The 17,036-nt window shown below is 29.0% G+C and overlaps 1 protein-coding gene across 1 annotated transcript; it reads left to right on the plus strand.

Moving 5' to 3' along the window:
* The first annotated feature begins 6,847 nt into the window (after positions 1 to 6,847).
* Positions 6,848 to 7,447, plus strand: LOC132718115 (neuronal acetylcholine receptor subunit alpha-3-like). The gene has a single exon (XM_060701744.1). The coding sequence runs from the start codon at positions 6,848 to 6,850 to the stop codon at positions 7,445 to 7,447; it is 600 nt and encodes a 199-aa protein (XP_060557727.1).
* Positions 7,448 to 17,036: the final 9,589 nt, after the last annotated feature.

Here is a 17,036-nt window from a genome sequence, read left to right on the forward strand (position 1 = left end):
AAACCCAAAAAAAAACCCAAAGCTTTTAAAAAATTTTTCCCTTTCCTTTTTCCCCCCCAAACCAAAAACAAAAAAATAAAAACCCCAAAAAAAAATCCATTTTTAAATTTTTTTTTAAAAAAAAAAAATTTTTTTTTCCCCAAAAAAAAAATTTTTTTTCCCCCAAAAAAAAAAAAAAAATTTTTTTTTTAAAAAAAAAAAAAAAGGTTTTTTTAAAATTTTTTTTTTTTTTTTTTTTTGGGTTAAAATTTTTTTGGGGGGCTTTAAAAAAATTTTTTTTTCCCCCTTTTTTTTTAAAAAATTTTTTTTTTGGGGAAAATTTTTTTTTCCCTTTTTTTAGGGCCCCTTTTTTTTCCCTTTTTAAAAAGGGGGGGGAAAAAAAAATTTTTTTAAAAAAGGATAGTTTTTTTCCCAATTTTTTTAAAACCAAAAAACCCCCCCCAAAAAAATTAAATTTTTAAAAAACCAAAGGGTTTTTTTTTGGGTTTTTTTTTTTTAAAAAATTTTCCCCGTTTTTTTTTTCCCCCCCCCCCAAATTTTAAAATTTTTTTTTTTACTTTTTTTTTTTTTTAAAAAAAAAAGGAAATTTTTAAAAAATTTTTTTTTTCCCTTTTTTTTTTTTTAAAATTTTTTTTTTTAAAATTTTGGGGAAAAAACCCAAATTTTTTTTTAAAATTTTGGAAAAAATTTTTTTAAAAAATTTTTTTTTAAAATTTTTTGGTTTTAAAAATTTAAAAAAAAAAAAACCCCCAAAAAATTTTCGGGGGAAATTTTTAAAAAAGTTTTTTTTAAAAAAAGGGGGCCCCCCCCTTTAAAAAAAAAAAAAGGGAAAATTTTAAAAAAGAAAAAATTTTTTTAAAAAAACCCCAAAAATTTTTTTTTTCAAAAACCCCCCCGGGGGAAAAAAATTTTAAATTTAAAAAATTTTTTTTGGGGGGAAAAAAAAATTTTAAAAAGTTCCCCTTTTTTTTTTTTTTTTTTTTTTTAAAAAAAATTTTTTGGTTTAAAAGGCTTTTCCCAAAATTTTTTTTTTTGGGGGAAAAAAAAAAATTAAAAATTTTAAAACCGGAAAGGAAAATTTAAAAAAAAAGGGGTTTTTTTTAAAGGGGTTTAAATTTTTTTTCCTTCTTCAAAATTTTTTTTTATTTTTGGAAAAAAATTTTTTAAAAAACCCTTTTTTTTAAAAAATTTTTTTTTAAATTTTTTTTTTTTTAGAAAATTTTTTTTAAATTTTTTTTAAAAAAATTTTTTTAATTCCCCTTTTTTTTTCGGGGAAAATTTTAAAATTTAATTTTTTTTTTAAAAATTTAATTTTTTTTTTAAAAAGAATTTTTTTGGGGAAAATTTTTTGGGGGGAAAAAAAAAAAATTTAAGGGGAAAAAATTTTTTTTTTTAAAAAAATTTAAAAAAATTAAAAAAAATAAAAAAAAAACAAAACAAAAGGAAAAAAAAAAAAGGGGGTTTTTAAAAAAGGTTTTTTTTTTTAATTTTTTAAAAAAAAAATTTTTTTTTTTCCCGGCCAAAAAAAACCCCCCCTAATTTTTAAAAATTTTTTTTTAAAAATTTAAAAACAAAGGGGAAATTTTTTAAAATTTTTTTGGGTTTTTTTTAAAAAAACCCCAAAAAAAAAAATATTTTATCAAATTCTTTTCCCATTCTGAGCCACCCTTGCAGTGACTATATCACGATACAGACAATGCAAATGATTCGATCGTCTGCGTTGGAAAATATATACCGGATAAGTAATTCTTCCCAATCCCCGTGTCCAATTGTTTGTTTGTTTTATTTTTTGTTGTTGTTGTTTTTTTGTTTTTTTTGTAGAACATGATTTTTTGTTGCTGTTTTTATAACTTAAATGACACTGACCAATCTTATTGCGCACGGGGTTCTGGATAAAAACGATGAAATGAAAAGGTGATTCAATACAGTACCGTTAAAATTTTATAGATGAATGACTTTTAGAGCACCGATCACTGAATGTTACAATACTATATATCTTACTCACAAAAAAAATTATTTTAACTTATACCATATACTTATCGTCATTTGTATATTTGACAAAATATGAAATTTTCAGAGATTATTTTAATATGATATCTAATTAATTAATTATTTTTTTATTTATTTTAAATATTAGTTTTGTATAAATGTACATTTAAAATTGAACGCATATATTAAAACTACTCAATACATATTTTCATTACGAAGTAGAAATATTTAACAATAAGTATTTAAGCTTTATAAATATATTCACAAGAATTAGTGGTTTCAATAGTGAGAAAGGTCGTTGACTGAGATTTTTTGATGAGGGGCAATTGATGCGAACTATACTTGATGATGGAAAGATAAAATGTTTGATGTAAACTAATATGCTATGGAAATAGAAAACAATATGAGAGAAACAACACAAAATATCAAACAGGAATCGTTACACACAATGCTGGCCGATGTGCTCTCATATCAGCAACTCGTCTTGGCAATGGTGCAATTTTTAAAATATACTACATTTAAATTAGCATTGAGATGAGCAGTATTACAATCCACAGGCTCTAGGTTTCGTTCGGGACAAAACTTATTGAACAATAGTGTTAGAAACAATCGGATGTTAAATTTAGTCTTAAAACGATGCTTCCTTCGATAACATTTTTTTCAAGAATGATCGCATATAATACAGAACTAAATAAATATTTCTATTTTTTTATAATATTCATAATTGTGACTGAATATGAATCTATAATTTAGTTGATTAATAATTGGATACGTGTATGCATTTTAAATATGATTTAAATACACATTGCATACCTTAGGAGTCATAATGAATGTAACAATAATTCACAAATTAAACATAGTTTTCCGTCTCTTTTTTCGCTGAATTATTTTTGCGCTGACAAGCATAAGTTTTTTAACTAGCCGATCTTCTGCATAAACAGCTATCGGTTTTACGTTTTAAGCACTAAAATATCGTCCGTTGTGATAGTTACCGAATGCAAATCAGCTATATTAATCGATTATTCACTATACGATTGTTTTGAAATTTCAACAGGTCAAATATGTGTTACACCAAGCTTTTCCAATTAATAATTGATATTATTGGTCCGATAATTTGTGAATGAAGAAACGCGATTGTTTGACCAATACTTTAAGACGCATTTTTTTAAAGGAGCGTTCTGTTGAACTAATCGTTTCGTTAGTATTTAAACATGTTTAATAAATTTTGCAGCTCCTTTATGAATCGACGGGTGTCTACTTGACCAGAAGCAAATTGCTGTCTAGAAGAGGAGCAAAATGCCCCCCCCAAAAAAAAGACAAAAAAAAAAGTTCATGCAAAGATCATGTGGACACACAGTCAGAAATTTCATTTTCAACCTGCAAACTATCTCAAAAGTTGCTATTATCAGACCAAGAACTTCCCCCAAGTCAGCAAAAACTGCTTTTATTTTACCATGTTTAATGCGAACTTTTATTTAAGCTCAAATATTCTTCGATATAGTCAACACTTAACTTCCAAGTCTTTTTATAACTTAACGCTTTTGAGACATCGCTTGGACAAACATACACTGAAATGGACTCTTTGCTAGGTCATCTTTTCAATGAGACAAGATATAACAAATATCTGAGACCTTTAGAAAACCAAAGTCACGTAATTCAGGTAATTATATTATATATTGTGTGTTGTTATTATTTATTTTTTTCTCATTGCTTTATTATTTCCCTCTTTGCAACATGAACCAATTTTTAATAAGGTCTTTGAAAGTGCTTTGTGACTCTAGTAATTTTTCTAGGTGTTTATCGTCGTGGTCTTTGGCCTGGTCTTAATTATTTAAAAAAAAGTTGACGGCTTTGTCTGTACGTGTAGATAGATGTTCAACAAACTTGTGACAAGTCTATTAAAAAGCTAAATTTAAGGTGTACGAATCATTTTTATTTATGTTATAAACACTAAAAATCGAAATATTAAAACAACATAATAAAAATATATACAATGAACAGAATGATAACTCGAAAAACATAACAAAAGTCATCTGGTTAATATCCGGAACTCGGCAAATGTGGGGTTTTCCAAGCTACTCCCCCAGTTTCAACTTTACGGTACACTACCGGTCACAATACATAAATCACCCTTCAAAACCTTAACTGTAAAAGTTTGTATATATTTTTTGCTGGGGAAAAATCCAAAATATTCTAAATTCCGGAGTAAGTTCATTGTATAAATGTACATTTAAAATTGAACGCATCTATTAAAACTACTCAATACATATTTTCATTACGAAGTAGAAATATTTAACAATAAGTATTTAAGCTTTATAAATATATTCACAAGAATTAGTGGTTTCAATAGTGAGAAAGGTCGTTGACTGAGATTTTTTGATGAGGGGCAATTGATGCGAACTATACTTGATGGAAAGATAAAATGTTTGGTTTAAACTAATATGCTATGGAAATAGAAAACAATATGAGAGAAACAACACAAAATATCAAACAGGAATCGTAACACACAATGCTGGCCGATGTGCTCTCATATCAGAAACTCGTCTTGGCAATGGTGCAATTTTTAAAATATACTACATTTAAATTAGCATTGAGATGAGCAGTATTACAATCCACAGGCTCTAGGTTTCGTTCGGGACAAAACTTATTGAAAAATAGTGTTAGAAACAATCGGATGTTAAATTTAGTCTTAAAACGATGCTTCCTTCGATAACATTTTTTTCAAGAATGATCGCATATAATACATAACTAAATAAATATTTCTATTTTTTTATAATAGTCATAATTGTGACTGAATATGAATCTATAATTTAGTTGATTAATAAATGGATACGTGTATGCATTTTAAATATGATTTAAATTCACATTGCATACCTTAGGAGTCATAATGAATGTAACAATAATTCACAAATTCAACATAGTTTTCCTTCTCTTTTTTCGCTGAATTATTTTTGCGCTGACAAGCATAAATTTTTTAACTTGACATAGCCGATCTTCTGCATAAACAGCTATCGGTTTTACGTTTTAACCACTAATATATCGTCCGCTGTGATGGTTACCGAATGCAAATCAGCTATATTAATCGATAATTCACTATACGATTGTTTTGAAATTTCAACAGGTCAAATATGTGTGACACCAAGTTTTTCCAATTAATAATTGATATTATTGGTCCGATAATTTGTGAATGAAGAAACGCGATTATTTGACCAATACTTTAAGACGCATTTTTTTAAAGGAGCGTTCTGTTGAACTAATCGTTTCGTTAGTATTTAAACATGTTTAATAAATTTTGCAGCTCCTTTATGAATCGACGGGTGTCTACTTAACCAGAAGCAAATTGCTGTCTAGAAGAGGAGCAAAATGGGTCCCCCCCCCCAAAAAAAAAAGACAAAAAAAAAAAAGTTCATGCAAAGATCATGTGGACACACAGTCAGAAATTTCATTTTCAACCTGCAAACTATCTCAAAAGTTGCTATTATCAGACCAATAAACTTCCCCCAAGTCAGCAAAAACTGCTTTTATTTTACCATGTTTAATGCGAACTTTTATTTAAGCTCAAATATTCTTCGATATAGTCAACACTTAACTTCCAAGCCTTTTTATAACTTAACGCTTTCGAGACATCGCTTGGACAAACATACACTGAAATGGACTCTTTGCTAGGTCATCTTTTCAATGAGACAAGATAAAACAAATATCTGAGACCTTAAGAAAACCAAAGTCACGTAATTCAGGTAATTATATTATATATTGTGTGTTGTTATTATTTATTTTTTTCTCATTGCTTTATTATTTCCCTCTTTGCAACATGAACCAATTTTTAATAAGGTCTTTGAAAGTGCTTTGTGACTCTAGTAATTTTTCTAGGTGTTTATCTAGGTGTTTATCGTCGTGGTCTTTGGCCTAGTCTTAATTATTTAAAAAAAAGTTAATGGCTTTGTCTGTACGTGTAGATAGATGTTCAACAAACTTGTGACAAGTCTATAAAAAAGCTAAATTTAAGGTGTACGAATTATTTTTATTAAGTTATTAACACATAAAATCGAAACATTAAAAAATCATAATAAAATATATACAATTAACAGAATGATACCCGAAAAACAAAACAAAGTCATCTGGTTATCCGAAACTCGGCAAATGTGGGGTTTTCCAAGCTACTCCCCCAGTTTCAACTTTACGGTACACTACCGGTCACAATACATAAATCACCCTTCAAAACCTTAACTGTAAAAGTTTGTATATATTTTTTGCTGGGGAAAAATCCAAAATATTCTTAATTCCGGAGTAAGTTCATTGTGCAAAGGTTTTTTTTATACGTTTTGTCCAGTTTCAAATAATTTTCCTGAGAGTAAATGCGGTGTATATGCGTATTATCAAGTTTTAAAATGTCCGATCTATTTTCATGAAAGAAATATATTAATTCTTTACAAATTTCTTTTGATTTAACCAAGTCGGCGACTGATATAGAAAATACACAGTTCATTCATAAATTCTATAGAAATAAAAAAAAGAAGTATATGAGAAAATTCTATTAATCCGAGAGCAAAATTTAAATATATTTTTACAATTTAAGTTATCTTTGCATTGATATCTTAAATATGTTTATCTTATGTATTATCAGCTACAGAATAACAAATTCAAAATTATTTTTCCGTGACCTTTTGTAGGTAAACTTTACACAGTATGTATCTAGACATCTCGTCAGGTGAGCTTCTAATAACTGGATACTTCGAAATAAAATGGACAGATGAAATGTTGACATGGGACCCTGCTTTTTACGGAGGTAGAGAAAAAATACAGTTGCCCAAAGATAAATATTGGAAACCAGAGATTTCCTTAACAGACGGACCGGTAAATGAGGACACATCAATTTATGGGAGCGGATTCTATACCAAGGGATAGTAATGATCATTGCAGAAGGCAGTTACAAGACGAAATGTGTTGTTTTGTTCGCCCTGAATCCGGTGAAAGGACAACATTTGCAATAACGCTATATTTAGCATTAGTTTTTGCAGCAACATCATTAACTGAGACAATACCTAGAAATTCATTAAAAATGCCAATGATTTCGTATCAACTGCTTACGGTTAATATCATCAACACGGTTGGCGTTTTATGGAGCATATTCATTGTTAATTGTGCAAGTAAATCTGTGGCTCATAGATATCTGCCAAACTTTCTTCTGAGGATGATTACAAAAAGGAGACAGAAAAGCAAAAACAATTGTAAAATGGTTTCTGTAGAAAATTCAGTTGTATCGATATTGCCTGTTGAGGGTACGGATATAAGTGATGGTCAAAAGGAAGAAGTATGTAATGAACCACAATCTGCTGAAATAACTGGACAAGAGGTGGCGGAAGTTCTCGATACAATTTATTTCTGGATAATCATTATTTGTATTATTTTAGCAAATGTCATATACAGTGCATTTGTGTACAAAAGTTGGTTCAGTTAGATGCATCAGGGAGTTGTGTTCTTTTCGTAAGAAACACGCTCTCTAAGTCAAATGAGTCGACTGGTCGTTTGTCTCTCATCGCTAACTCAGAAATAATTTGTGATTGGAAGTCGGTAACTTGCGGAAAATTAGGTATTGATTCCTGATAATCCAGGAAAGCCGGTTAGGTGTGTCAACGGCCGGGATATGACCAAAATTATGTTGAAATCGGCTAAAATAAAACAGAGACAAAAACTGTAAACTAAAGTGACTTTTTTAATTGCACAGCTTATATGTCAAATGACTGGTACTCAATTTCAATATTTTTTTGCAATTGACAAGTGCATGTCTTTAACAAAGCATAAATTACATAAATTATAGAAAAACAATCAAACACGCAACAACAAAACAACACAAATATATCTATATAATGACAAAAATCCTACTGATAGATTATTCTTTGAAAACAATCTTGGTTCATATTGTGATCTGAAAACAATTTTATATTTCAATTTTATAAAATGCTAGCATTATTGATAATTTTACTCAAACCATTGATGTTACATAAAGTTAATGAAATTTTGTTTTGCCAACACGAATAAATGATATAATTTGAGAATTTTGTTTAAATCAAAATCTTTGTGGTAAACTGGAAAGAAAGTGTTTTTTTTATTAAACAGTCAATTATCACAGAAACGCTTGGAATTTTTAAAGGGATTCCACAGAAGTCTTTCTATATCACGATATAGTTTTTACGTACCAGTAAATTTCATCTCCATTTTCTCATTGATAAAACTACGGAAATTTTGAATAGTTATTTCACCTTTTCTGTATTCCAGAAATTTTAGTTAACTTGTTTAAAAACGGTCTTATGTATTTTACATATTTACACAACAAAGTGTTCTCATAACCTACAACAATCACAAGAATCAACACAATCTGTATTGCTGATCTCAATGTAATACAAAGGCATGAATTTCAAAGTATCTATATATATATATATATATATATATATATATATATATATATATATATATATATATATATATATATATATATATATATATATATATATATATATATATCATTGTATGACAGTGAGTTGTGTTATAAATTAAACTGAAAATGGTCACTTTTTATAATTTTAGTCATTTTCTGAAGCTACACAGATAATACAGATAAAACATAAACAAGTCAGACCTTAGGAAGTCATTGAATATCCTTATATAACACAAAGTCTGATAGAGTTTATTCTCAAAGACTATTTTATCATATAGTTATTCAAAATGTTAAAACAGAAAATACGATTCCATGGACTCTTATTACAATCCATGCTGTCAATTATGCCAGAAATGAAATCTTACTAGAATATTGAAACATTTTGTCATTATTTAAGCTATTGTGTAGAGTAATTGAGATTAGATGCGCTCGTATTCAGACAATTTTCTATTCAATTTTACATGCAGCTTTATAAGCGTATTAAACATGAACATTCGCAATACACTGGTGTTTTATTTTTTATATACTTGTATACTTTAAAATGATATTTAGACATTGTAAAATGCTACCGGTTGCTATGTAAATTGGGCGTATTTTCTCGTGGAAGCGCAATCTACGAAAGGCAAAAAGTAAAAGTACACTTTGAGTTTTAAAATCAATTTTACTTGGAAATAAATGTAATAATTACAATTTTCATAACAAAAGGATATCTGACATATTTTGGTATAGCCAACTTAGTTATAACAACTCATTCATTCTTGCATGCTCGTGAAATATGTGCATTAAAACTAAGAAATTGTTTGCTGTTTAATTGAATACCAGATTAATGCGTTATGTCAGGACGTAATTTGTTTTCAACAAAATTGTAAAGTTTTAATCAACATCTAGGAAACATTCACTCAGGCGCTTGCAATTTAGCAAATTAAAAACTCCGAAAACAAAATAGTACTAATTAAAAGTATTGTAGAGAAATAATTATAAGCACCGTGATTTCATTTTTTTTCTTTAATGCTAGTCGACATGAACATATTTGATTAATGATAAGATAAACGAATCAAAGTTATTTTGTTTCGAATCTTAAGAAAGCGATTTCGAATTTAGAACTTGGAAACTAAACCGAAATCTTACTTTGTCGATCCTTCACGTCAAACTTTGAATTAATGAAATTAGCAATCTGCAAGGTTTCTGATTCCTTATTTTATTGGTCATTAAGTTACACCGACACTTTAATGGCAATATGCCGACTTTCCAGCTTTACCTCAGAGCCCCCTTTAAATAAGTTTGTTTTAAATAATAAACAGGATGTCGTTCTCTTGTGCAATACGCCTCCATGAATACAAACAACACAGATGCAGTTGCTTATTTTCGTGTTGGGAAGAGATAACTAGACAGTAACATTGTTTGTATGGTCAGTGTTTATTCTCATTAAATTCTTCACTGATGATGATAGATGTTGATACATTGAAAAGTATCCATCAATTCTAACAGACATTCTACGTCTGATAACGTGTAAACGTCTTTACCAAACCACTATAATACGAGTATAACTACGCCAATTATTGGATGGACAAGTACCGAGGTCACTCCTACGAAAAAAATATATGATAAGTTATAAATATAATCGCTTTGCTAGACCTTAACGGTCAATATTTCTTTTCTAGAGACCTAACACATTTATGTTTTAAAGCTTGTATGGCCAAACGAAGGTTTAATTATTATAACAAACAAAAATTCGGGTCATTAATCACTAGTTTAGGTTTAAATAAAAAGGAATCAGAGGAAGATTAAACCAAGACTGTATTTACTACATGTTATGTATGTACCGCTTATCTGGTAGGGGAAGATCCTTTAAAAAAAAATAACAAGCACCTGATTTGAACAACAGCTACCTGAAAAGCTCGGTCATATAATAAAGTCCAAATCACCGCTCCCTTTCAAAATACTTCAATGAGGAAAATCGCTTTAACTTTTGCTGTCGTCTGCTAAGAATGTAGATTGTCGCTTTATACTTTAATTTTATCCAAAACATGTATGTCAACCGGCTTGTTTTTATCCGCCAAGGGACGCAATAGAGTTTGCAAAATCCATTATCAGCGCTATCAGCATGTGAAGTATTAAACAATTCAGAACCGAAGTGATATGTTTTTGTATAAAACACTATATAGATGTTGCTTTTTCTTTTCTATGCAGTTTTCTTTTAAATTCCTCCTATATCTTTAATTTCATTATTATCTGTACTTAGTAAATTTCGCAAGACAGACAAAAAGAAATAATTGCAAAGTTCCGCATGATCTTTTGTTCAGAAACCATGTGAGGCAAGCAAATATCACGCATTCTTCTTCGTAAACTTTTACAAGAAAAAGGATTTCCTTGTATTAATTAAGGAAATCTCGCATTCTTTTGGGTAACAGGAGAAAGACACCGCAACAAAAGGATTATCATTTCCTTGTTATATCATTATCAGGCGTGTCTTATCCTAGAAGGTTTATCTGAAAGAAAAACTTAAGAATGCACATTATTTCCTTTAAATCAATTAACACAAAGCGCAAAAATGATCATTACATCTATTACAGAATGCCACTTGAGGCATATATAATATTGTTAAAATATGATAAGCAAGATCAAAAAGGAAAGGCGGCGTTCAATGAACGCAAAGCCGAATTCTTTGAAATTACAAATAACCATATATACATATCTAAAACAACCAATGTTTAAATTATCAAAAAAAAAAGGAGTTGCATCTTATGAAGTGCGGACGGCATTCTCAGTTAAATTTCAAAATAGGATTTTAACATTTCGTTATTCTTTGTTATTATTATTTCTACACAATAAAATATTTTTGTTGTCATATCAGCCAGAATATAAAACATTCTTTACATTCGTTCGATTTGTTTCTCAGAATTTCAATTCAAAACAAAATGCTTTGCTACATTTAACAAAGCACTTGAAATTTATACGATTTCTTTATGTAAATACAGCAGTTTTTCAATCATAAAATAATCCGCTTTATTTCATTTAAACTTTTATTTCCGTTGTAATTTCCCGATTGAATGAATATAGTTACATTATCATTATAATTTCTCTTGTTTTTGCTTAAATGACTTAAAAAATACCAAGGCAAAATCTTTAATGCACGACAGAAAAGCAATTAAATTGCAAACATCTAGCCGGGAATCAATTTAATTTTGAACAAGTCTTTTAATTTAGGTTTTAAGGTTTCTTTTATTTTTGCCTTTACACATTACTCACATTAAATACTTGTTTATAACACGACCGACAAATAGACATTTGTCAATATGTTATAGTCTGGTGACTTCTTTGGATATACATCAACACAGAGAGGATGGCGGAATGTGTGACAGACAGGTGGAAGGTTTAACTGATGTAAGGTTTGTGGGGTCATTCAGCAAGAATGGAATTAACTTCGCAAGTTGGAGTACTATGTACAAATTAGCACATGAACATTAAAACATCAATCTCCCCCCTCCCCCCAAAAAAAAAAACAACAACAAGCTCAAATATCAAATCATAGAAACAGTACCGGCTATAATGACTCTTTCATCCCTCACCTCCATGAAGTTTTCCACATATTTTATCTCCTACTCAGGTTAAAGGAAAGCAGAAAAATTGTGGCCTTATTTATCATTTTAATGTCTTCTGACCTTGGATACCGTGACCTCACATGCATGACGAGATTCATGTATTCATCAACAACCACAAACATCATTATGATATTTTTAAAAGAGACAATTCCAAAATATCTATTTTACCTGTCACTGTAAGAAAGCTTTATAGAGAAAAGTAAAACATTTATACTCACATAAAGTACGACCTTTACCCCAGAAAATGGCAGAAAATTATGCAAGGTGCACATTAATCAAACATCTTACATAATCAAGTATCAGTGTTAATAGGAAATCAATAATCAATAATAAAGATGAGACATTTTTGTCAGCCAGCACTATAAAGCTTCATCAGGTCATACTACTTTAAATTTCTATAATTTAATTCAGAACACTTTCGTGTAAAGATGCAACTCAGCAAGATTGTTCCTCTGTCAGGAGGTTTTGTATTTCAAAAGAAGAGTATCTTTCATCCAAAAAGTGTTATTTTGTTTTCTGATGCGGCATATAAATTCAATTTCCTAAATTGATTAGACGTTGTTTAAAACACCAGACTTTTCTAAGAAAGCCTGTCAACCAATTAGGCATAAATGCCATTATTAGAAACTAGAAATTACTTTTGGCTCTTTAATCGCTACATGTTGCTTTATGCAAATTTATACAAATTTAGAGTGAAGACTTTCAAAAACATTTGGCATTGGCCTAATTAGATTGTGACAGATTATACTGACAGACTGACATTATTGCTTTCACTATAGAATTCCAGTCAAACATAATTGGACGATAAATTAAACCTCCGTCAATCAATTTAAGAAACTTAATGAAACTTTTGCTATGAGAATAGAATATTTCACATCACTTGATAATGTGTTATATATAGCTATATATATCTTGACTAACGCTTGATTTACGAGACACTAAGTGCCAGATTTGCATTTCCATTTCTGGAACATTCCCTGGTGAGCATTTTCAATATATTCGACAATAGCAAAATAGAATAATCGTAACATTAACAGATGGACGTTTTCAAGTTTTTATTTTTTATATGGTTTCTGTCACCATATACACCATATTGTTCATATGGAGACTTTTATGCTTCATTGCAGGCAAAATGGGCAAACAAATGATATCATCGAGCTTAGATAAGTAAACAAGCTGGACATGCGTTACAACTTGTGATTGCATAGAAAAATGAAAAACACTTCAATGGTATTTTCAATAGAGTTGTTTTAATCATTTAAAAATTTTAATAATAATTAGTTATAAGGAATATAAAGTAAAAAATTAAAATCTATTAATTCATTTAAATTATATAATTAATTAATGTAAAATAACAAACTTGATTTTTTTTAACATTGTCAATTTGCAAAGTGTCCATTTTGTTAACCACTTATTGAAACAGCCATTTGTATTGCTGTTATATATTTCATCGAATGCTTTTTCACTTAACACGTTTTCAACATAGGAATACTTATTTCTCAAATATGCCGACATTTAATTAATCACTTGATATTATTGGCAATTCCTTAGAAATATGTTAAGTGATTAACGCTTCACATTTTCTTAAAAAAGGGAAAGAAAAATGCGTAAGTCGAAAGCCTGTAATTTTAATTCTTTATTACATCTTTATTGTAGCGGTTATTTTACCTTTATTACTTTTATTCGTTTCACTTATATCGTAGATAAAATCAAGTCATGTGACATTTTTAATGAAACATTTGCCAATTTTATGTTTTATATTTTCATAATTATATAATAAAGCAGTATATAAATTTTATCAGACATTAAAATTGTAATAAAATATTCATAGCAATACAAGTAGTAGATAATTAATAATAAAGAAAACAAGAAAGTTAGTTATTCATTTGATGTTAAAGAATGCAACCTCATGTAAAAGTGTGTTCTGTGGAACAAAAGTAAGAAATGTGTGCCTTGATTTGGCACACCCGCACATTAAATTGTTGATACATTTTTACACTTCTTGTTTTTTCTCACATCATTACGAATATAGCTTTTTAAAACTTACTCGGAAACCTGATTCAATATTTCAGTTTATTTTGTGATATAACAAGTTGATTTTGATATACTTAGAAAATATCCACGGTGTTCCTTCCGTTTAAATGCCAGATTAATTCATGTTGATTAACCTTATAATAAATTCATGTCTTAGATAATCACCGTTCTAAATGATATATTTGTAACTAAGAATAGAAATAACACATCAGTTTTTACTCTTTAAAAACAACAACAACAGCAGCAGCAGCAGCAGCAGCAGCAACAACAACAACAACATCATCAATAATAATAATAATAATAATAATAATAATAATAATAATAATAATAATGATAATAATACAACGACATCAACAACAACAACAACACACAACAACATCAAAAATCATTTACAATGACAATAAGAATAAATCATTTTCATATTATATCTTAAAAGCACACATTTACAATGAATAAATTTATTTTCGCTTCTCATCATTATTTGAATGTTATGGGCCAACGTCCTGGTATTTGTCAATTTGTCAAAAAGTGATAATAAATTGTATCATGTACTATAATTCCGGTGTCAAGAAGAATTTATGATAGTTATTGTGTACTTTGAAATTTATCTTTGCTTTCTGTTTCAGGAATATTCGGCACGAAAACATACACTACAAGAAAAAGTGAGACATATGATGTTACTTATTAAACTGTCATTTACTTACACACAATTTTTCATGATTTATTATTATGATTGCAATCATTAAAATACGTATGTATCTCGTTGGCGGCATTATGCATGCCATTTAACGTTCAACGAGTATAAGTTAACACGTTTTAAATACTAGTATATTCCTACTTCAAGTGACATTTTTATTTCTATGATTCAAATCAATCATCTGACAGTTTTAAAGGTTCATAACGTACAGTCATTTGTTAATGCTATACCGCATTTACTGCACGATCCAATACCGTTTTATTTGTTTTATATTAGCCAAGACCCTTTTGCAGTTTTTAGTTTAAGACCAGACAAGTTTTTGTCTATGCCATGCCAATGTGTGGCTGGGTAGTTACAAATCACTATCTCAGGTCGGTTAAGTCATTGAACCTTCAAGTATACCTTTAATAAATTACACATCTACATGAACTATACCGTGTATTGTTCTACATTACACACTCAAACTTTATATATTTTTAAATGATTTTGTTCATGATAAATATTTTTATTGCTACTCACTAAACACTTAAGGATGGTAACATTGTATTTAGAGAAATCAGTGAGATACTTGACATGTCTGTTAAATAATTTAAAGGTAATTTGGTTTTTATGTAACCTCCTTTTCTGTGAAGAACATCTCGGTGATAATTGTAGCGCCATGTCCTCCGATATGTTGTTATGTTGTTTATTGAAACAGGAGTGCTAATCAATTAAAAAAAGCTTCTACATCTTAAACATTTTATTCAGTTCAGTTCTGCGTGAGAATTTTACGTTTGAAAACTACTTCAAACAAATATTAGATCGCTGTTTGCATATTGAAAAAAACATTGTGACTAACGAAATACAAATTCGAACCGTTTTTCTAGTTTCAAAGTAAAAGAGAAAAACTTATTTTTTTTATTGGCTATTGTTGTCCGATTTTAGGTTGCGCCACATTATAAATTTCTAGTTGTCTTAGTAGAACGTTTTACTCGTGAGTGACTTATGTCCTCTGCCTGATAAATCAAAATAAATGCATCAATGGATGTTAAGATTTTAAGATTGTAAAGAAATTTCCTTTTCTGCAATTAATGAGGAGATCACAGATGTATGAATATTAAGAGTTATTATCGGCTGTAATGTCTTTTGATGGTGTTTATTCATTGCATAATAATTCTGCTTTTCTATATTATTCTATGTAGTGATGGTATATTTTAACTTTACAGATCGATTACAAACAACGGAAGACTATATTTATCATTAATATTACGTAAATGATCATCAGTTTTCTTATAATTTTTTTCATTGATGCAAATACTTTTCGTGGAGATGTAATGAAAATCTAAAATTGAAACTGCTGTGATAGAAGGGATGTTACATATTGAAATGAAAGCTGTTCGACATGCGGTATACCCAGAATCGCCATATTCTTTGAGCTTGTTGTACCAAACTAAACTGACTTTATTTCGACCTATGTTATGTCAATCTCTAGCAATTGAAAAAATAAAACTTTAAATTTTGAAATTTTAAGATAAGCCGAAAAGGACACAGTTTGATATCGACAATAAGGAAAGGTGTGTTGGATATAAAACACTGGTTTGTTTTGTAGAATCATAACATATCACGCCAATTAAATGATAGTTTTCATAAAAACTTGTCATTTAGTAGATAAAGCATGAAAAGCGAGCACTTAACTTATTAAGTTTAAGCTTCGTTAATATAAGTATGGCAGAAAAAAGATGTCAGCGGTAATTTTATAATAAAAATTTCATGAATTTTCTCGTTCAATTGTTTTCCATAGTGATTTATAACTTTCCCGATCCATTATTCCTACTATCGTTACAGTATTTTATGTTGCTGGTGATTTATGTGAAATGTTTGGTCTTATTAACGTCAAGTTATGTGATTGTCCTTTGTCTGTTATAATAACTTGAAATATGAGTATTGATGGAACTGTCAAATCCACGGAATAGACATTCCGACAATATTCAAGAATTTTACATAAAAGTAATTGAAAAAAATCATTTATAAGACCAATTTAAGAAAAATAAAACACCAAAAAAGATAGTATGTGCATGACCAAGATAAACGTCAAGGAGAAGATAAATCATTCTACGATATTCCCTAGGTTGACTATATCCTCACTGCTGCAGTTGTAATCTTTTTTAATGAGACAATGATTATAAAGACGGTAAAGTTCGACGTATATATTTGTCAACACTTTCTTCAATGGAAAATATCACCGCATGCTTAAGTTTTAGCACACGAAAATCTGTATTAAAATCTAAGGAAATAATAC

Source organism: Ruditapes philippinarum, unplaced genomic scaffold, assembly GCF_026571515.1.
Source record: "Ruditapes philippinarum isolate M1 unplaced genomic scaffold, ASM2657151v2 ctg7413_1_1_1_1, whole genome shotgun sequence".
NCBI lineage: Eukaryota > Metazoa > Mollusca > Bivalvia > Venerida > Veneridae > Ruditapes > Ruditapes philippinarum.

What these genes read in the sequence shown, in the direction of transcription:
- LOC132718115 (XM_060701744.1), top strand. Translation starts at nt 6,848, where the DNA reads ATGAGGACACATCAATTTATGGGAGCGGATTCTATACCAAGGGATAGT.